The sequence below is a fragment of the Miscanthus floridulus genome, chromosome 11 (assembly GCF_019320115.1).
Source record: "Miscanthus floridulus cultivar M001 chromosome 11, ASM1932011v1, whole genome shotgun sequence".
Lineage (NCBI taxonomy): Eukaryota > Viridiplantae > Streptophyta > Magnoliopsida > Poales > Poaceae > Miscanthus > Miscanthus floridulus.
Window position 1 is genome coordinate 67,599,247 of NC_089590.1, and position 20,994 is coordinate 67,620,240.

The 20,994-nt window shown below is 43.0% G+C and overlaps 3 protein-coding genes across 5 annotated transcripts; 2 read left to right on the forward strand and 1 right to left on the reverse strand.

Annotated features, from left to right (window-relative positions):
* The first annotated feature begins 1,976 nt into the window (after positions 1-1,976).
* LOC136494218 (uncharacterized) lies at positions 1,977-3,303 on the forward strand. The gene is made up of 3 exons (XM_066490386.1): positions 1,977-2,681; positions 2,787-2,959; positions 3,061-3,303. The coding sequence occupies exons 1-3, from the start codon at positions 1,977-1,979 to the stop codon at positions 3,203-3,205; spliced, it is 1,023 nt and encodes a 340-aa protein (XP_066346483.1). The 3' UTR covers positions 3,206-3,303.
* Positions 3,304-5,240: 1,937 nt separating this feature from the next.
* Positions 5,241-10,714, reverse strand: LOC136493308 (nuclear transport factor 2-like). Of its 3 annotated transcripts, XM_066489381.1 has the most exons (9): positions 10,401-10,713; positions 10,148-10,288; positions 9,098-9,404; positions 8,425-8,681; positions 8,210-8,351; positions 6,728-6,849; positions 6,586-6,651; positions 6,025-6,100; positions 5,427-5,705 (listed from the first exon to the last, which is right to left on the reverse strand). In XM_066489381.1, the coding sequence occupies exons 1-9, from the start codon at positions 10,455-10,457 to the stop codon at positions 5,575-5,577; spliced, it is 1,299 nt and encodes a 432-aa protein (XP_066345478.1). In that variant the 5' UTR covers positions 10,458-10,713; the 3' UTR covers positions 5,427-5,574. The 3 variants fall into 3 exon arrangements, with proteins under 3 accessions (XP_066345477.1, XP_066345476.1, XP_066345478.1); XM_066489380.1 differs by lacking the exon at positions 6,025-6,100 and having other exon boundaries at positions 5,241-5,705; positions 6,728-6,846; positions 10,401-10,714; XM_066489379.1 differs by lacking the exon at positions 6,025-6,100 and having other exon boundaries at positions 5,242-5,705.
* A 344-nt stretch (positions 10,715-11,058) lies between these two features.
* On the forward strand, positions 11,059-17,875 carry LOC136493309 (DEAD-box ATP-dependent RNA helicase 13-like). The gene is made up of 15 exons (XM_066489382.1): positions 11,059-11,413; positions 11,511-11,855; positions 12,014-12,204; positions 12,500-12,691; positions 13,212-13,388; positions 13,809-14,197; positions 14,332-14,512; positions 14,798-14,920; positions 14,999-15,115; positions 15,691-15,795; positions 16,096-16,236; positions 16,366-16,431; positions 16,537-16,695; positions 16,974-17,055; positions 17,373-17,875. The coding sequence occupies exons 1-15, from the start codon at positions 11,200-11,202 to the stop codon at positions 17,408-17,410; spliced, it is 2,520 nt and encodes an 839-aa protein (XP_066345479.1). The 5' UTR covers positions 11,059-11,199; the 3' UTR covers positions 17,411-17,875.
* The last annotated feature ends 3,119 nt before the right edge of the window (positions 17,876-20,994 follow it).

Sequence of the window (20,994 nt, forward strand, 5' to 3'; positions counted from 1 at the left end):
AGTTTATCTTCCTTGTCCTGTATGTGGACGACATCTTACTTGGTAGTGATGTCAGTCTACTACTGGAGACAAAAAAAATTTGTCCTCAAAATTTGATATGAAAGATTTTGGTGAAGTCTCGTTCTTTCTAGGGATCGAGATTTACCGAGATAGAAGTAAAGGGATATTAGGACTGTCACAAAAGGCATACATAGAAAGAATCTTAAAGAAATTCATTATGCATAAATGTAGTCCCTCACCTGCTCCTATAGTCAAGGGCGACAGATATGTGGATTTTCAATGCCCCAGGAACCAATATGAGATCAAATGAAAGCGGTTCCATATGCTTCAGCTGTCGGAAGCTTGCAATATGCTCAAGTATGTACGCGCCCTGACTTGGTATTTGTTACCGGATTACTTGATAGATTCCAGAGCAATCCTAGAACAGAACACTAAAAATTAGTAAAGAAACTCTTGCGTTATTTGTAAGGAACGAAATACCTCATGATTACGTATAAAAGATCTGATTCACTTCATATAGCGAGATATTTAGATTCTGATTATGCGGGAGATGATAGAAAATACACGTCTGGATATGTATTCACTCTCGCAGGGGAGCTATTTTATGGAAAAGCTCAAAGCAAACTGTCACTACATCATCCACAATGCATGCCGAGTTTGTAGCGTGTTATGAGGCAGCAGGGCAGGTGAACTGGCTAAAGAAGTTCATATCTGGTTTGGAGGTGGTTGACGACATCTATAGACCACTTAGGTTATACTGCGATAATAATCCGGCAGTACAATATGCTCACAATAATAAGTCAAGTGGTGCTGCCAAACACATTGACATAAAGTATTATATTGTGAAAGATAAAGTCCGGGATCATGTCATAAGTCTTGAGCATATAAGTACCGAAAAGATGCTCGCGGATCCGCTTACAAAAGGCTTACCACCCAACGTGTTCAGAGAACATATAGCCGGCATGGGTTTAAGGAAAAGCCTATAATTCCTGGACAAAAAAAGGCCCAAAGATAAATATCTATTTCATAACAGAGTGGTGTGTTGTAGCTGTTAAATCTATTGGCAATTGACCGTGACGATGAAACATGCTCTATGCGCTAATCTATAATGGAATGAACAAAAGTAAATGATATGAAATTGAAAGATGGTAGGAGATCAAGGGGAAGATTGTTAGGTTGATCTCTAATCCTAAACTGGACCCAACGACCCAGTTGGGCCTTTGATCAGTACCCTGATCGGGGGCGCCCAACCCAGTATGGCTGGAGGGCCCCTATCACACTACGCAATAAATAGAGGTGGGGGCCGGTGGCTCAAGTCACGAGGTTTGCCTGAGCTATAGTTCCCCACCGACATCTAAACCCTAATCCGATCTAGAGGGACGTAGCCAGTGACGGAAAGCCACTAGCCGCGCCACCACCGGACTGCATCACCGGACTCCACTGCCTTCACCGTCGGTCGCCACCGCGCATCACCGACGCAGTCTTCACCGACCGTCGCTGTCCTAGCGCAGACACCGAATCCATGGCAAACGTGAGCGGATCTTCCTCCACTGCGACGTCAGGTTTGACACGTCCAACTTCTGCCCCTCTCTTTCTCTCGTTCTACCTACCGTTAGTGTACTAAGCAGATGTTCTAAGGTTCATGATTCTATTCAACAGCAAGTACCCCGCTAGATCTATGCTCATAATGATTCCATAAGTTTTAACAGTAGCTAGCCCATTACCCTTAAGCCGCGGCCAGCGGGCGTGGTTGCATGAATCACAGGCGTCTTGCATTCGAAGAGAAGAGGTTGTTATCCTTATCATCGTGGGTCAACGATCTCGAGCTACTTTTCTTTTTCTTGCAAAATTGACAACGAGTCACGTGCAATGCACCCAGGCGAGAGCGCGTTAGCTCGTCAAAGAACGAATAGCCTGCCGAGTGCCGACCAGTCGATCCATACAGCCAAGTGGCCTGCTGCGGGTTCCATGTCACGATGATATATAAATCAAGACACGAGAGGTCAGATCTCGAGAAAGAAGCCTCTCCCCCGTCCCCCGCCTTTTCCTTTCTCTCTCATGTGAGAACTGAGAACAGAGAAGCCGAGACGGCTCTCGATCGGAGGATGCTGCTGAGGAGCTCGACCACGCCATTCCTGCACCATCCCTTCTTCTCCTCCTCTTCCCCGTCGTCCCGCCGCTCCTCCCTGCACCTCCGGCGCGCCTTCTCCGACGGCCACCTCCCCTCCCTCCACCCGTCGTCCACCCCCAACGACGCCGGCAGCAGCACCCACCGCGGCGGGCAGCTGCACACGGAGCTCTCCTTCTCCATCTACAACACCTTCGGCAAGGGCGAGGTCGTAGCAGCACCGCTGGCGTCGTCGTCGCCGTCGTCGTCCCAGGGACCGGCGGCTCAGCAGGAGCAGGAGGAGGAAGGGGGTCAGCAGCAGCCGACGGTGGTGCAGCCGGAGCACCCGGAGGTGCCGCTGTTCCTGGCGAGGGGCCTCGGGATCGACCGCATCGCCTCCGGGTTCTTCACCGCCGGCGCCGACTACAAGACCGGCTGCGGACGAGCCAACATGGAGCGCGTGGAGGAGCAGGACGAGGCGGTGGCCGCTCTGGACGCGCAGTACAAGACGATGGTCGACGAGCAGCCTGGCAACGCGCTGTTCCTGCGCAACTACGCGCAGTTTCTCCACGAGGTATATTCATTTTTGCCAAGAAAGATGTCATTTGTGTCTGTACTCTGCAGTGAGATGTTTAACTTGATTGAACGAACCCTTTGCTGCTGCTGGTGCTGCCTGCAGGTGAAGGGCGACACCAGAAGGGCCGAGGAGTACTACTCGCGCGCCATGCTCGCGGATCCCAGCGACGGCGAGATCATGTCGCAGTACGCCAAGCTGGTCTGGGAGGTGCACCACGACCCGGAGAGATGCCTCGGCTACTTCCAAAAGTCGGTGCAGGCTGCCCCACAGAACAGGTAAGCCTCTCAGTTTGGACTCTAGTGGACATACATGAACATTTCGATTTTCCTGTTCCTGAACTCGAGGGGTAACTAACGTTGGTTTGTCACTCTTGCAGCCATGTCCTCGCTGCGTACGCGAGCTTCTTGTGGGAGCAGGACGATGACGACGACTGCGGAGACAAAGGCACGGGTGGAGCGGCGGCACCGGAGCGCGCCGCGGGAACAGGGCAAGCGATGGAGCTGGCGTCTGCGGCCGTCTGATCCTTCCACTCGGAAAGTGCAGGCATGCTAGCGATGTGGTGTCACATGCATAACGTTTGAACGAGTCGGCAAAATGAATAAAGACAGCATTTGGAGCATTTGAAGGCGACAGGCTAGCCATGTAAAGTTGTATACAAGCTCTGTTTAGTTTGTTTAGTTTAGCTTCTTGCGAGCAATGAGACGTGGAAAAGCTTTTACAAGCTATATTCCTAAATAAGTTATAAGCTATTCGGTTTAAAAACTATAAAAATTACCCTCTCTTTTTATCTCCTTTGAAACAGTTGTAGAGTCTCTCTTTCCATCTATTTGGAAAAGCTGAAAGCTAAAAGCCAAAAATCAAAAGTAGGGTCCACAGTGCTGTGAAAATTATACAACGCGAACGTAGCTCTGAAAAAGCGGCTTTCAGTTGTACCATTTGGTTGACATTCTATTTTTTGACAATAGAAACACTTCTGTCCAAAGACAACGTCTTGGCCTCTCATATTGTGCTGCCTTTGGAGTTTGGAGTTTAGGCAACGGAGGATGACCGCTTGGCTGGTGGTCAGAGAATCACATCCACAGGGCCTCTCATTTCTGCGTCTCTGCAAGACGTCCAGTTGAATGCCAGGTAAACTGGCATCATGGATGAAGCTTGAACGATAGTGAACTCGGTAGCCTGCAGGTGCCGGCGCATATAGCATCATGGTTGAAGCTTGAACGATAATGAACTCAGTAGCCTGCAGGTACCGGCGCCGATAGCACGTCCATTTGAATGACAGGTAAACTGGCATCACGAATGAAGCCGCATTGCGAAGTGAACGATATGAACTCGGTAGCCTGCAGGTACCGGCGCAGATAGTGTTGGGAGGTAGCAGCTACTAATGGCCTAATGGGATCATATGCCGGTGGTAGCGATGAAAACGGATCGGATGGGAGCGGAGCGGATAATGGCTCTCATATTCTAATCCACTTTTTTTATCAGATTCGGAGCGGAGCGGATATTCGGTATGTTCGCTGGTTGGTTTCTGGGCTGATAAGCCCGGCTGGTGCTGGTTTGTTGTGAGAGGAAAATACTGTTGGCTGGCTGATAAGCTCTGGCTGAAACCAACAAGCGAACATGCTGATTATATGGATTCGGATGCGAATACGGATTTTTTGGGATATCGAAAATGGTACGGATTCGGACCGGTGTCGAAGCGGAAGCGGACTTTTTTTTTAAGTCAGATAATATGTGCTTACATGTTTTTTTTTATGATGAGAAACAATTAATTCATTAGCCAGAGTCATAAAGCGGCAATACAACTCGAAATAATCACCATCAATCCACCACTTCGATTTAGGAGCTCACAAAATTAACAAGTTCTCAGTTTGGATTTAATAGTATAAAACAAGCATGTAAAAGAAATAAATATTCTTAATTAAGCAAAACTTCACCTTCCATCACATGATTACCATTCCATGTAGTGTGAAAAAATACTTAAATTAGTATATATAGTTGACGAGCTTTGCTTATGGACTACAATATAATAATAAGCTAGGCCGACTTATATTCTTGTCGCTTGGTCTCCTTCAAATATTCATATTATCCTATTATAAACGTCGAATAATTCACGTTTAATTATCAGGTTAATCCATATCCACTGCATTTTGCTAATCCCATATCCTACACCGCATCCGCATACAATCGGATTCGGATTATCCGCATCCACACGGATATTAAAAACACTTCTTCATATCCTTAAAATTTGGATTCAGAGCAGATCAGAGCGGAGGATTATCTATACCACTTTCATCGTGGTGAGGGATTTGGCAAAATAGACCGCATGACCATACCGAAAGTCTAGAAATCACCTCTTCTTTGCCACCAATCTGTTATTCTGTTAGACAACCTTCACCGACACCATGGGATTAGCAAGAGTAACCCTGAACTTTTCTGTAAGCCAAGTCCCCATTACTGTAAGCTTTTATCTGGTTGGTCAACATTGCAACAACACTCCCCGCATCACCAGCAGTAACAAGTATAGTACGATGACCAACTATTAACATCGGTATGAAAATACGCACCAAGTGAATAGTACGAAGTATGCAGACTGTTCCAATATAAGAAGACCAACTATTAACATCGGAACAACCTAAGAATTACTTAAGAAGTTTGACGTTCCAAAACTTCACTCCAATGGTAGCATCACGGTAGCTGAGGACCAAAAACTACTGTGACGCAACAAAATGGTAACAGAAGCCCATCCCCAAAAAAGACGCCGCCCAATGTCAGCAAAGCAGAAATACTAGTCTCGACATCATTGTGACTTTCAGCAAAACTATGGCCAGAACAGTACCAGGTAGAGAACGCCCATGGTACACGGCCATTTACCAGCAGAGCAGGTACGAAACTAGTAGTAACTGTCATACTGGCGTCCAGATTTTTTCTGGTGCCCAGTTCCCTTCGATCGAGTAGCATACTCCCCGTCGTATCTCCCACCAGCTTGGTCCCTTGAGAAATCAGTTCTTCCGCGGCCTCTTCCTGCAGAGCAAGGAATTACAATTATTATTACCAACCCTAATAAAAGAATAAACACAGGAACCAGAGACAATTAGTGAACTCTTTTTTTTTTCTTCTTTTGGTTGCAGCTAATGTAGGGAAATGATTATCACATTGGATATAAGTCAAGCATACCTCCTCTAGTTGATAACCAGTCTAATAGCAAGCCCAAATTCAGTTAAAGTAACCCGATGCCTGTCTTAGACTATCAATACAGAACGTTCTATGCCAACTACTGGGACAAGGATGGTTGAAGAAAGTCTGCATAATCATATGGAGATGGTCCTGAGTGGATACTTACTTCCACGAGGGAATCCGCAGTTAGCCCTCCTCTCTTCAACATGTACAAAACGGTCATTTAACTCTATTGGAGATGCCTGATGTACAAAAAATTGACCAGATAAGACAGCATTATGGTAAACTGTGGCATGATGTACACGGTATTGTTTTTTTCTCTCCTGTGAATATCTAACTGTGTCTTATGGGTGGAAATGCATGAATTACATTTGTATATAAAAAACATGCAATGCAGTGGTCACTCAAACGTCACCTGGTAGATTTTGTGAACACATGGGACTCACTATAGCAGTAGAAATTTCATTGAAATATCAATCTATATCTCTTTTTATATTTTAAAATTATTAAAGACCTGCAGTGGTGTATGTTTCTACTTTGGCAGAATATGGTTGGTGTGCCGTCCATTATGCTTAGAGTAGGCAAAAACTACTATGCCAAATAGTTCATTACTAAGCGATTCCACATTCATTAAATTCCTTTTAAGTAGGTTTTCTGACTGTGACCTAGATGTATTGATTATGAAACATTGCAGATTACAGACGACTACATGCTAAGGGAAACTTACACTTAAAGCATTCTGAATGCCAGACATGTCTTCGAACTCAACAAAGCCAAAGAAGACTCCAGCCTCCTGCATATCAGTAGATGAATTAGGAAGGCAATAATGAAGAAAAGTAAACATCAAAGCATTTAATAAAAGGCAAAACCTTGCGGCTTCGGATAGCAACTCCATCGGGTTTGATTCTTCCAAAAGCCTGGAACACTTTCTCAAGATCAAAGACCGAAGTAGATGGCGAAAGATTCCCAACATAAACTGAAAGAAACTCTTCTGAAAAATAAAACCAACAGTTAAGGCTACATAAAAATGTACAAAGAGAATGGATCTATCTATGTCCAAAAACATTTTGTGGGCATAATTGTGCATATATATTATAGATAAAAAAAAGAAATGGACACAACATAGCCAAAAAGGTACAAATGATTGTGGATTAGACACTAGAGATTTTAACATGCACTGCCTCAAATTAGGTATACAATTCAGTCATGTATGGTGTACATACAAAGTTACAAACATAAAGAACCTTTGACCACGACAGAAATTCTGTTGCATGAAGGCAGGTCCTTGACAGATACACTAACAATTTAGAGCTGTAGCATGCAAGTCTGTAAGGGGCATGCAAACTTTTAATGAAGAAAAAACTATGGCACAGCCTAACAATACTACCATAATGCTTCAAGAAGGATAATTCACAAAAAGAGTGGTTAATAAACAATAAATTCTGAGTCAAGTACCTCCTACATACTAGCAGCATGCTTTAGTAAAGATGAGATGCTAATCGATAATGTTGGAAATCACTCCCTCTCTTGAGTGTTTATCACAAACGAAACACACACTAGTTCTTTGTTTCTCTGGTGGACACACACAAGTATAAACAGCAGAAGTATTTGGTTCATGCAGCCACACAAGCAATCACCATTATATAGATGATATAGGGCTATACACCTGCCCATGAAATCCTCCTAATTGATGCAGTCATAGCTACAATGATTGCCTATTATTCTCCTTAACTACTAGCTAAAAGTCTGTTAGTATTAAAGACTCAAGACTGCACCTAAATAAAATGAACCTGGACACACACACAGGATTATAGCTACCAAATAACTCTTCAAATAAGCAACAAGATAAAGCTAGGGGATTCATGATGACGCTGCAGCTCTTACATAGTTACACATATTGAGAAGAAAATAACAGTGCAAAAGAAGTAAACAGGAGTTTGGGTATCCTAACAAGAGCCCCCACTTAAGAATCACAATTTACAAAACTGATACAATGACAATTTAAAAGGGGTTCAGTAAAGATCATTGATTTCAATTTAAATTATCATAAGAGGAACATATAAGGGGGTCGATTTGGAGTTCTTTTACATAGTCAAAGATTTGGGTCCAACTTTCGACCATCCAAGAAGGCCTTGAAAAGGTAATTCAAGCTCAAATCTAAAACTGGAAGATTTGAATAAAAAACAAATAAACAGTTAACAAGACCAGTTCAGACGCACAAGGATCGAATTGATTTTTAGCAATGTTGATTACCTATAAATTGTTTTAATGACAAGACAGTTTACACACAGGTCAAATAAAATTCATCAGAAGCATGAGTGAAATAGTGCACAAAAGGGGAAAAAAAAAACCTTCATCCTCAGGGGTGCTAACAGCCCGGTGGTTGTCCAAGTTAGACTTTTCATGCACTGGGGCAGACTGCACCTGTGGGGCTAACTGTTGAGCCTGCTGTGTCTCTGCAGTCGCCATCGTTGCCTTCACGTTTCTTCGCAACTGATACCAATGCAAGCAATCAAGAAAAGCAGAAACTAGGAGTTAAGCTTAACTATAACATGTATTTGCTTACCACTGAAGCATATGTCTTGGGTGCTTCTTCCACAGGTTCTTCAAGGGTAGGCGATGAAGGAGGGTGGGGAGGAGCAATAGGTGAATCCCTTTTCATGTCTGTTGAACTTAGGAATGAGGGAATATGCTCTTCTGGATGAGTTTCATCATAAATCACATTGCCAGCCTTATATTCCAAAGGATCTTGGTGCTGCACATGATTTTTAGCAGGAGCAACAGTCTCCTGCACCTCAGGTTCTCCATCCAAATAATCAGACCCTGGTGAATTATGCAACAAAAAGAATCTCAGTGTAATGATAGGCATACCTGTGATTTTTATACAGATTTTCACTGAATCACAATATGAAGGCATGCCATTAACTATCTAGGAATTTAAATGGATCCAGAAACTTAATTCATCAAACTTAAATAGGAACGAGAAAGGGATCAAGAAAAACCAGAAATACGTGGCATAAGACATGAAAATTATCTGGTGACCTTGTCAGTCGTTATATGAATTCTATTGTCCACAGATCAAACAAAAAGCAGTACAAAAAAAACTTTGCAAAAGAGGTCCAGTTCCAATATGTACTTATTAGCATGTAACACATGATGTCACAAAGCCATAGGAAAGTTCATGAAACAACTAGTTGTTTAGATGTATATAATAACTTCAATACCATTGAAAGAGATACCTGTTTCAACCATTGTGTAAGACGCATCCACTTGAGGCATGTTGTGAGCACAACTGTAATCAGCAACAGGGTACTGATCATCATACTCATCACAGATGAGCTTAAAGATGTCGCTGAATATAAAATATCCATCTTTCTTTGGAGCAAGAACAATATTCTGAGCAAATCGCTTGCGAACAGGGTAGCCCTTCAATTGCACTAGGCCAGTAACCAACAGCGTAATCGCTCCACCCCATGACTCTAAGAAATTCGCTGTTTTAACCTCAACCTTGCTTACATTCATGGACATCATCATATCATTGATAACCTGCAAAAGTAAATAGCAATTATTTATAAGTAAAATGGCTAAAGCCAATATGAAAATATGGCTCATCAGAGTTTGGATGACAAAACAACATCGTGCTCTAGCGGAAGAACAGAAATTTGTGGTGGCTAGATCAGGTTTCATGTCCTGGTCCCTTCAAGTTAAAAGATAGACATAGCATATTCTCTTACCAAGATATAACTAACAAAAAAGTATATTCCTACATGTTCTCATTAAGAGAACAAATAGCAACCAATTCGTTCAGTTTATTTGCCCTTTAAACCTATTCTTTTTGCATCAAACAGAACTGATGAACGACCAGGTAACATGTGCAATCCAAGAACACCATACAAGATCCCTATGAATAGACAAAAGAAAAATAAACCTGGAATCAGAGACCTTCAAAAAATAACTGGATTTCCTAACTTTCCCAGTACTAATTCTTATAAAAAAAAAGCAGAGCAGCAGCATGTTCCCAGGGTTTCACAAATGACTTTCAATTCCCCAACAGCATGACAGATGCAACAATCTCAACATATAGCAAAGCAGACAAATTACCATCAAGCCAGTCCATAAAACAAAACCTTCTAACACATGATCGCGTCGAAAATTCAAATATAGGGAACAAACATAAGCCCTTGAATACCTGTACTAGGTATATATCACAAAACGAGGATAATCCACCAACGCCAGGGAGGGGAAAAACAGCAGAAAAACAAAACGAGATCGGGATTATACGGTTATACCTCCACCGTCTCTCCAAAAGACCACCGGCCCGTCTCGCAGTCCAGTCTGACAACGCTGCTGTTGTCCGTGTAGAACTGGCTCGCCAGGTGCGACTGGTTCGTCAGGACGTTGTAGTAGCCCGTCAGGAAGTAGGAGCCCACCTGCCCCGCAAACAAAAAACACAAGCACGCGTGAGGCGTAAAAAAAAAACCGGCCTAAAACCACAAACCCCAGCATTGCCCCACCCATCGAGATCCAGCCGCGCCCGCTCACCTGAAGGGCGTAGTAGTGGCCCGCGATTTCGGGCTCCGGCTGCTCCATGGGGTCCATGCCCGGCCCCAAAAACCCTAAGGCGAAGAGAGCTCGGATCGGGGACGTGCCGCCGGGCGAGTCGAGGGAGTCCACCGCGGCGACGGAGCGGAGGTGCGAGGGCGGCGGTCTAGGGTTCGCGGGGACTCGACGACGGGGAGGGTGGCGAATGCGGAAGGATGGATTGGTGGTGCTGCGCCGTGCGGGTGGGTTGGGGATCGAGTGGAGAAGGAGAGCAAGGTTTTAAAATGGCAGCCCCCTTTCACTGCATTCTGTTTCTGCTTTTCACTCGCGTTTCGCTTGGTGGGATTCGAAGCCTCCTTTTCAGCCGTTGTGAAGTGACAGGGCACGATGTCGTGGAATGGCGGATGATGAGTGGGGTCTATCAAAGTAGGAAAGTATGGGCCTACACGTCGGTGGGAGTGAGTAGACTTGGTGGTAGCTGTCCCTGTGTGACGGCGGATCCGCCTCGCAGCGCTCCGTGCGTGCGGGCGGGGCGGGGGCACTTTTTGGTCGATTCACGCATTCACGGGGAGCGCGGGGCCGCCAAGTGTGGCGTTCCGTGGCCGTTGGATCATTCAGTTTTTTTTTGAGAAACGGCCGTTGGATCATTCATGGATCGTCTTGGTCGAGGCAGGCCGGCCCGAGTGGCGGCTGGACTCAAACAGGCCTTCGATTTGTGAAAAGGGCCCATCCAAAACTAAAACCCTCGCATCTTTCTTCTCCTCCCCAACTGCGGCCGCCTCCGCCCGCTCCGCCGCCGATGGCCGAGCCCGAGCATCCGCCGCAGGTGTCGTCGGAACCTACCACTCCGCCGCAGGAAGGCAGCGGAAGGACTAAGAAAAAGAACAAGAAGAATCGCTCCAAGAAGCAACCGAAGCGAGCCGCCGCCGCCGCCGCCGACACCGACGGGTTCTCAGGCGCCAGCACCGTGGCTGAGGACCCCTTCCTCGTCCTTGCCGGCGGAAAGGAAGGAGGTAATTAATGCCAGGATTGCGCGTTCTTTGATCTGTATCTCCTTCGCTGGATTTCTCCGTGTGGTCACTGATGCGGCGAGCTGGGGCTTTGGTTCAGGGTTTCTGGATTTGGAGGAGATCGATGAGGCAGATTTCGGCATCTTCGGAAGCGTCTTGGATGACGTAGGTGAAGGCGTCGAGGAAGCAGGGAAGGATCATGGGAAGAAGAAGAAGAAAACGAAGAAGCGGAAGCGTGGGGGTGATGACGAGGGCTTCAATGCCGACGGTGCTTTGGTAGTTGAGAATGAGCAGGTGGATGGCGAGAAAGCGGAGAAAAAGGTCGATGATGAGGAGAAAGGGGAGAAGAAGGGAAAGCGAAAGAGGAACAGGAAGAAGAGGAAGGTGAAGGATAATGAGACGACCAGGGAGAGTGATGAGGATGTCGCTAGTGACAATGCAGAAGGTGATTATACACACTAGATTGTTATTTCGAGGCACTGCACTTGTAAAGCGTCACTATGGTATTTATTTGGTTTTGATATGCAGTACCTAGCGTTGCAAAATTGATCTGGTCAGCACGGGAGTTTACTTCACACTGATGTTTATATTTCACCCCTGCAGACATGCAAGATGACACTGAGAATATTGAACAAGATAAGGATGATAAGCTGATTTTGGGCGAGGATGATGTTTCTGCATGGCGTGAGCTTAGGCTTCACCCTCTGCTTCTCAAGGCGATGCGCAGACTTGGATTCAAAGAGCCAACACCTATACAAAAGTTTTGCTTTCCTGCAGCAGCTCATCAAGGCAAGGTATGTCAAATTGTCCATTGGCCGAAGATTGGCCAACATATTGAGAATGAATGAATATAATGATACAAGTTTGATCGGTTAGGGATTTATTGTAACTGTTTAACTTGATAACCTACTTTACTTAAACTTTGAACTTTTTTTTTTATGATTCTTTGTTTCAAAGCATGTCATCTAAATGTTTGTATTCTTTTAACTTTGTTAATTTGGTCCCTTGTTGAGTTTAATAATCCTAAGCTCTAAACTTCTGCCGTAAACCTTAAAAGTCTTGAGTGTGCTGACACTTACTTTGCAACAGGATGTTATCGGTGCGGCAGAGACAGGTTCCGGAAAGACACTTGCTTTTGGCCTCCCAATTCTGCAACGTCTCCTTGAAGAGCGAGAAAAGGCCGCAAGATTGCACCAGGAAGACGAGAAAATGGAGGAACATTCTGGTGGAAGCCCTCTTCGTGCTCTTATTCTGACACCCACCAGGGAGCTTGCCAAACAGGTAAAGGAATAACCAAATAGTCCAGTGTACGCATCAACTGGGCCTTTCAATTTGGTTGGCAAAAGTGCTTCCTGGCTAGGGACTTGACTGTAACCCCTCTCCTGATGCCCTTAGTGTCGTGAGTTTATTAAATTCTGCTTTTCAGTAGGTCGTCTTGTTTATTATTGGTTCCTAGATGATCTTTTTTGTGACATACTTGCCTAGTTTGAATTAGGCCCATGTGTGTGTTGACTTGATATTGTGGAGGAGTTTGGTCCCACCTTGGTTGTTTTGGGTCAGTTGGTGGGTTAAACCAACGTATAAAGCTTCTAGTGTCCATACCACCAACCCCAGGTTAACCCTTTTACGTGAAGTGAAGACAAAAGTGTAAGTAGGTTGTTGGGAGTGTGTGGTCCACTCAACATGTAGTGTGGATCTGATTTGTTGATGAAGTGTTATGTTCTGTAAAGCTGTTACCTAACTTCCTGCCGAAGAACACGTTAGCGTATATCCTGGATGTCATACAACTTTGTATATACAGGTATGCGATCATCTAAAAGATGCAGCCAAGTTCTTAGGAATCCATGTTGTTCCAATTGTTGGTGGTCTATCCATGGAAAAGCAAGAGCGGCTTTTGAAAAAGAAGCCTGAAATTGTTGTTGGAACTCCTGGAAGATTGTGGGAGCACATGTCGATGAACAATCAACACCTAGTTGAGGTCAGTACATCATGTATATGTAAACTTCTCACTCCTTTCTTGTCTGCCCTATTTGATGTATATATTTATGGAAATTTTGATATTTGTTTTTAATATGCATTTTACACACAGATTTTTCGTTTTCGTTCTTCACAAATAACTAACTTAAAGCCACATGTCATTTTCAGTATGTAATCAACTAAGCCTTATGTAGTCTTCTGGTCTCTGATTGAACATAAAGCATATCCATTACAAGTTCGTTTTAGTACATTTGCTTGCTTCTTATATTGAGAATTTGAGCTCTAAGCAGCGTCTCATATTTTGACAGAGAATAAAGTAGAGCATAGTTTTCTATATAAATTAAATTTAACCTTGCACTTTGTGATTGCCATGTTCTGGTTATCTATGTTGACGTGTCACAATGCATTTCATATGCCTCAGCTGCATTCATTGTCATTCTTCGTCTTGGATGAGGCTGATAGAATGATCGAACGAGGCCATTTCCGTGAATTACAATCTATCATTGAGATGCTTCCACTGACCAATGGTTCTGATGAACAAGCTGCAAAAAACATGCCAAACTGTGAGACTGTACCAATTTTGCAAATAAAGAAGCGGCAAACCTTTGTGTTCTCAGCCACACTTGCACTTTCATCTAATTTTCGGAAGAAGTTGAAGCGCGGCCTATCTACTTCGAAGGCATCGACGCCTGATGATGTAAGCTCTATTGAAGCATTGTCAAAACAAGCTGGAATGAAACCCAATGCTGAAATAGTTGATTTGACAAAGGCTTCAATCTTGCCTGAGAAGCTTGAAGAATCTTTTATTGAGTATGACTTCTGTCTTACAAATTCCTTTACATCTTGGCTATAAACTTGGCTCTAGTTTGTTTATACTTTCGATGCAAAAGCCTATACTTGACAGCTTTTACACTCTGACATATTATTTTGTTTGTATTTTACAGGTGCAGTGAAGAGGATAAGGATGCCTATCTGTATTATATATTGAGTGTTCACGGGCAAGGTCGCACAATAATATTTTGTACATCAATCGCCGCGTTACGTCACATTTCTTCTATATTGCGCATTCTTGGAATTAATGTATTGACAAACCATGCTCAAATGCAACAAAGAGCTCGCATGAAGGTGTTTTTTTTTTCACATGAGTGTCTATTCTTTTGATATCTGATATTTGCTAAGCAGTGAAATTGTCTAGTTTCTACAGAATCTGAATGTTTCGAGATTAGTCCTATTGCATATTTACACTATATATCTGAATTTAAAATTTATTGGAGTGCATTTCATGTAACTGTTCTTTACTTCGATGTAAATTATGTCTTCTTTTATTATGAGAGACACATTCCATTGTTTTTAGATCTCCTGGTTTTGTCAATGGCATTCCATTGATTGATTTCTTTTGTGGTCAATTAGGCTGTGGATCGCTTCCGTGGAAGTGAAAATTCCATTTTGGTCGCAACTGATGGTTTTGCAAGGGGTATGGATTTTGATGATGTGCGAACAGTTATCCATTATCAGTTGCCACACTCAACTGATGTAGGTGATTTATTTATTTCTTGAGTCTACACTTCTCTACGATATACGAGTTTTTTAATTAATTTTTTTCTTCCTAAGGTTTATATCCACAGAAGTGGAAGGACAGCACGTAAGTCATTGGCTGGCTGCAGCATTGCGTTAATCTCTCCTACTGACAAGTCCAAGTTTTATTCTCTTTGCAAGTCTTTGTCAAAGGTAAGGTTTCTTTCATGCTGAAGGGCGGGCCTGGTGCAAGCGGTAGAGTCTTACCGCCTGTGACCGGAAGGTCCCGGGTTCGAGTCGTGGTCTCCTCGCATTGCACAGGCAAGGGTAAAGCTTGCCACTAACACCCTTCCCCAGACCCCGCACAGAGCTGGAGCTCTCTGCACTGGGTACGCCCTTTTTAAGGTTTCTTTCATGATGCTGCTTTATATCTCAATTGCTTTCTTTTCCTCCTTAGGCGTCATGTTTTTTGCTTTTTGGTTGCCTTGTCATCATCAAGCTGCAATGAACTACTGCTTCGCGTGAAGTCAATCTACTTTGTGTTCAACTTTTTGTATAGTACTTGGTGTTCAAAGATTATCATGACTTGGCATAAGATGTTTGTGGATGCGGTATTCATTTTTTTAGTATCATAACAGCTATGTGTCTATTTTCCTCCTAGTGAGATAACAAAGTACCAATGCACTTACACTTTTTCTAGCTTGGTCCATGCTTTAGATATGTCAGTGCTTTTTTGTCGTTTTTGTTGATAACTCGGGGAGTTCATAACCGTTGATTGAATATCACAGGAGAATCTCCAGCAGTTTCCTGTAGATCATAGTTACATGTCTGGAGTAATGAATAGGCTCTCATTTGCTCGGCAGATTGACAAGATTGCACGTAAAACTTCACAGGCAAGCCCTCCTGTTTGCGAGCTTTCATGCATTTTCTTAAATCATTCATATTGCTGATGCTGGAAGGGCGGGCTTGGTGCAAGCGGTAGAGTCTTACCGCCTGTGACCGGAAGGTCCCGTGTTCAAGTCGCGGTCTCCTCGCATTGCACAGGCGAGGGTAAGGCTTGCCATTAACACCCTTCCCCAGACCCCGCACAGAGCGGGAGCTCTCTGCACTGGGTACGCCCTATTCATATTGCTGATGCTGGATTAATTCAAACTATACTTGTTTATCTTCTGACCTTCTTGTGTGCTTTTTAGGAAAATGCTAACAAATCCTGGCTTCAAAGAAATGCTGAATCCATGGGATTGATTTTGGACGCTAGTGAGAGTGAAGAAGAACGTGTGCAGGGACACAAGAAACGAAAGGCAACTTCTCAACATCTCCAAAAGCTTCAACAGGTTTGAGTACTTCAAAAGAAATTAGTACTTTGGTAGGGTTATAAATTTCAGGGAAAGTGTTCATGATTTTTTAAAATATTCCTCCATCTTTTTGGCCCTTGTCTGAGCTCATTTTCCTTTGAATTTTAGGAATTGAGTGATCTCTTGCAACATCCATTGCAGCCTAAGACTTTCTCTCGCCGCTATTTGGCTGGGGTTAGTTCCCTGACATAGAGTACAAATTTATGTAAACATTATTGATATAAAAAAAAACTGGCACTATAATCACTATAATCCTTTTTTTCTCCTTCACTTGACCAGGCTGGTGTCTCACCCTTACTTCAGAAGCAACTAGAAGAGTTGGCCAGGAGAAATACAAGCAACAATAGCAGCAAGAGTGAGAATAAAGGATCTGGGTTTGTTGTTATTGGTCAGGATCGTGTTGAACCCTTGCAAGCACTTCAAAATTCTGGGCAAGAGGTATGTTTAAATGAGATTTCTCCAGGGATACGTAAATTCTGTTTGTGGTGATCGAGTCTTTCATTTTTATCAAAAACAGAAAGCATCGATGCATTAATCTTCCTGCATAATCATCTTAATGCTAGGAAAGAAGATGTTATCTGTAGATATAATTTATGTTCTTTGTGGGTAAAAACTAAGTTTGAATATTTGTGGATGTGTTTCTTTGATTAGTTGCTCTTTTTCATATCTTTTAGTGTCCTGTTCTTATGTGCTAGATATTTCTTTGCACTTTTCAGGTCTGTGTGAACATAGACAAACAAAGAGAAAAGCGAAGAGTCGCTGAGAACTGGAGGCGGAAAAGGCATGAAGAAAAGAAACGTAGGATTCTTTATTCTTCTCTTTCTTTTACTTCACTTGCAGTCTGGCCTCACCTTTGATCGAGGCTACCCAGTTGCTGATTTCCATTTTTTTTTAAGAAATGGGCACATCTGAATAGAGCTGACTTGTTGCCATATTTATATTGATGTTACTTTTTTGTTTGCTTTACCTGTAAGGTTGCATTCATGCTAGTTTTGGAAGCAATAGATGTCACCTTGCTTTGTGCAGAAATGCCTGTGCAGCTATAATGAGAAAATGGCCAAAGGCTGTATAAACAACATCTCTCAGTTTCCTAATTTTTTGTTGTGTTTTTGCAGGTACACGAGAGCAGAAGCGAAAGGATAAGAGAAGCTAAAGAGATGACTTGATGACACATGAGATATGGGCCTCCAAGAGATTATGGAAGCCCTTTAAGGTCGCGTCAATCCTTTCAGGGTTTCAGGAAGGAAAGGAATGCATTCATCAATGTTTTTGCCATGATACAATGCGTGTGCTAAATTAGCGCTAGCCAACAAATTGGAGGTGGTAGATTGATGTTTGTTTTGCGGCTGAAGAAAATCAAGTTAGAATGCACGAGAACTGGCTTTGAATGAGAAAAAAATTTAGCAGATGGCTCACATGTAACCACTTTTTTTTAGAATCACATGTAACCACTTTGGCTCTGTAATATGTGTACGCCTATCAGTATCAGATTTCAGGTTCAAATCAAGTTTATTAGGATCGAATGGGCTGACCTGACCGTACCTTTGGACCTTGCCCAGGGCCAATTTTAGGAGTGATGATGATGGATAGATCCATTCAACCTAAAGATCATGTATGATCTTGCAGGCCCAATGGGTTGCATGAGTTGGCCCAGATATTTGTCAACTATCATGCATGGACACAAATACTACAGATATTTCTAGAAAGTATCACGATAAGACATTGAAGTTATTAACAATAATGTATCAAATTAAATAAATTTGTAAGTGAACTATAATTTTAATTTTATCTATTTTCACTTGCAAAATATGTTATTTCTACATCTATTTGTAAGCATTGACGTGCTTACAAGCTATGACTAATCATGTCTTTGAAGAAATCAAGGCCAATACATTAAAAATAAAGATTGTTATGAGACGACTAGGTTGTCATATCTTAGCTATTGGGTCAATATCTTAGCTATTGGGTCAATAGGTTCCGGCTTTATTGACCCATTTAAACTTTGAGACCGTCCTTGTAATCCACTAGCACATTGACTAGGGAGTGTTTGTCTCTGTCATATCGGACGTTCGAATGCTAATTAGGAGGACTAGACATGAGCTAATTATAAAACTAATTGCACAGAAGAAAACTAATTTGCGAGACGAATCTATTAAGCCTAATTAATCCATCATTATCACATGTTCATTGTAGCACCACATTGTCAAATCATGAACAAATTATGCTTAATAGATTCATCTCGTAAATTAGTCTCTATCCGTGTAATTAGTTTTATAATTAGTCTATATTTAATATTATAAATTAGTGTCAAACATCCAATTTGACACAACTAAACTTTAGTCTGTAGTTTCCAAACACAAATTAGTCTCATACTCCATTCATTCTAAATTATATGATGTTTTGACTTTTACATTACTTTTACTATGTATCTACACCATTGTTCGCCAAAACAGTCGCTTTGCCCGTTTATACGTACCATTTAAATGTTAGACCGTGGTACAACATTTTCATATAATTGACCGTCTGGGAGTTGAGTCCAAAGAATGGCTAGACGACAAACTATATTTGATACTCTTCAGTTTCAAGTTATAAGTCATTCTTTTTCTAGGTATACATACTTTTTGTTACGTATTTAGATATATATTATGTCTAAATACATAATAAATATTATATATCTGAAAGGTCAGAACAACTTACAATTTAGAATAGAGTGGTTGGAGATTGTTTTTTTTTTGTTTTTTTTTACCTGTTACAGCGTCTGCGCATGTAGGCTACAATTGTTACATATAGTCCAAAAGGAAAGGGGACCTAGTTTGATTGCAATATTTTTAAGCTCTGCCAAGGCTTAACGTGTACACACTATGGGAAACAGTGACTTTGCCGAGTGCCCCAGTCACTTGGCGAAGCCCCAAATACATTCGGCAAAGACTTTGCCAAGTGTAACACTCGGCGACTAGCACTCGACGAATTTTCCATCGGCAAACAGATGTTTGTCGAGTGTCAAATATCGGGCACTCGGCAAAGGGTTTGCCAAAAACACTCGGCGAAGTTAAACCCTCGGCGAAAAGGGGGTTAACGGCGTCCACGGTAACAGAGAGTTTGCCGAGTGTCAGATGGAAGACACTCGGCAAACATCTTCAACTTTCATCTACGTATTTGCCGAGTGTTAAAGCCAATACACTCGGCAAACATCTACTTATTTGCCGAGTGTTTTAACTTTAACACTCAGCAAACATTGCACACTCGGCAAAAATTTGCCAGAAAAACAGAAACTGGCCTCTTTGCCGAGTGTTAAAGCCAAAACACTCGGCAAAGTACCGCTTTGTCGAGTGTTACACTCGGCAAACTGTCTAAAACCCCCCTGTTTTTACTGTTTTATTACGTATAAAGGACCCCACTCCAACAAAAATCATAGGCATGTATATTACATCACAGGCATATATTAAGCATCACAGGCACACAAATAAGTTCTAGTTTATTCGAGAAAGTAATCCATAAGTTCTAGTTTAAACAAGTAATGCACAAATAATCCACAAGTCACTGAGGAGGAGGCCCTTGGAACCACTACGACTGATCTGAGTCTTGTGGTTGAGTATTCGAAGCCGCCGATTGATTCTGCACATAGCAGAAGACATGTGTAAGACAATATTGATATCATTTGAGCTAACTAAGGAACTTGTCTAAGTTAAAGTATTCAATCTAATGTGTCAAGTGACTCACAAGAGTAGTTGTGTGTGGCTGACATGAAGGGAATAGCATCGGTGGCGGTGGCAAAGATTGACCCATGCTCGAAGCAAAATTCTACATGTATTGGAACATCTGGTCCAACCTCATCTGATTTTCTTCCTCCATCCTCTGCCGCTCGGCCTCTAACCTCTGTTGAACCATTTGCTCCACCCTCGCCTCCATCTCCTCCCATTGCTTCTTTTCTGCTTCCACCTGGGCCTAAAATATTTCATCGCAATGTTACAATGCAAAGCTAAAGTACGTAAGAACCAACGAATGATGAATGGAAGAGAAAGAACCTAGAGAGCCTCTATCTGGAACTGTGCAGTGGTCGGCCGTGGGCGTATCGCTGGGCTCGAGTCCATGCTCCTTGCTCGGATCTGGGAGAGAATGGGAGTAGAGGCCGTGTCGATTACGTTGTCGTCAATCCAATACCGACCATGCCTCTTGCCTCCTCCCACCCTCATCATGATTTCTCCGTCAATATCCTGGGAGCTCGGATCGAACTCTGGCCCGTGAACCTCCCTTGCCATCGTTGTATACTGGGTGACGTGGTTGTGGATGCTTGGATGGTTGTACGCCTTAGGTGGGTCCTCCGGGTTGAAGTCGATGTCGGCCGTCGCCTTGCCCTTTTTGGACAGAACCCATGCCTTGAGCTGGGAGCAAGGCTGGCCATCATGTGACGATGACTACGGCAAAAATGCAAAATGATTAGAAATTATGCATAATTGAGCGTTAGAATAAAGAAATAAAGTTGCGTACCCATTTTTCCCTATATTCATCAAGGCTCAGGCTGCCTTGATGGTGTGATGCACCTGGCATTTGCAAACACCGCTCCCAGCAAGCAAGGTGGTGCTCCAACCACCCGGGCTGCAACCACTCATCCACCATCATTTCCCAGCACCAGGTATGCGCTCGACACCACCACGGAGGCACCTACATCATCAAGCATGCGACTTATGAAAAAAGAAATTAAGCGTAATTAATCTCAAATAAAGTAAGTATCAACGT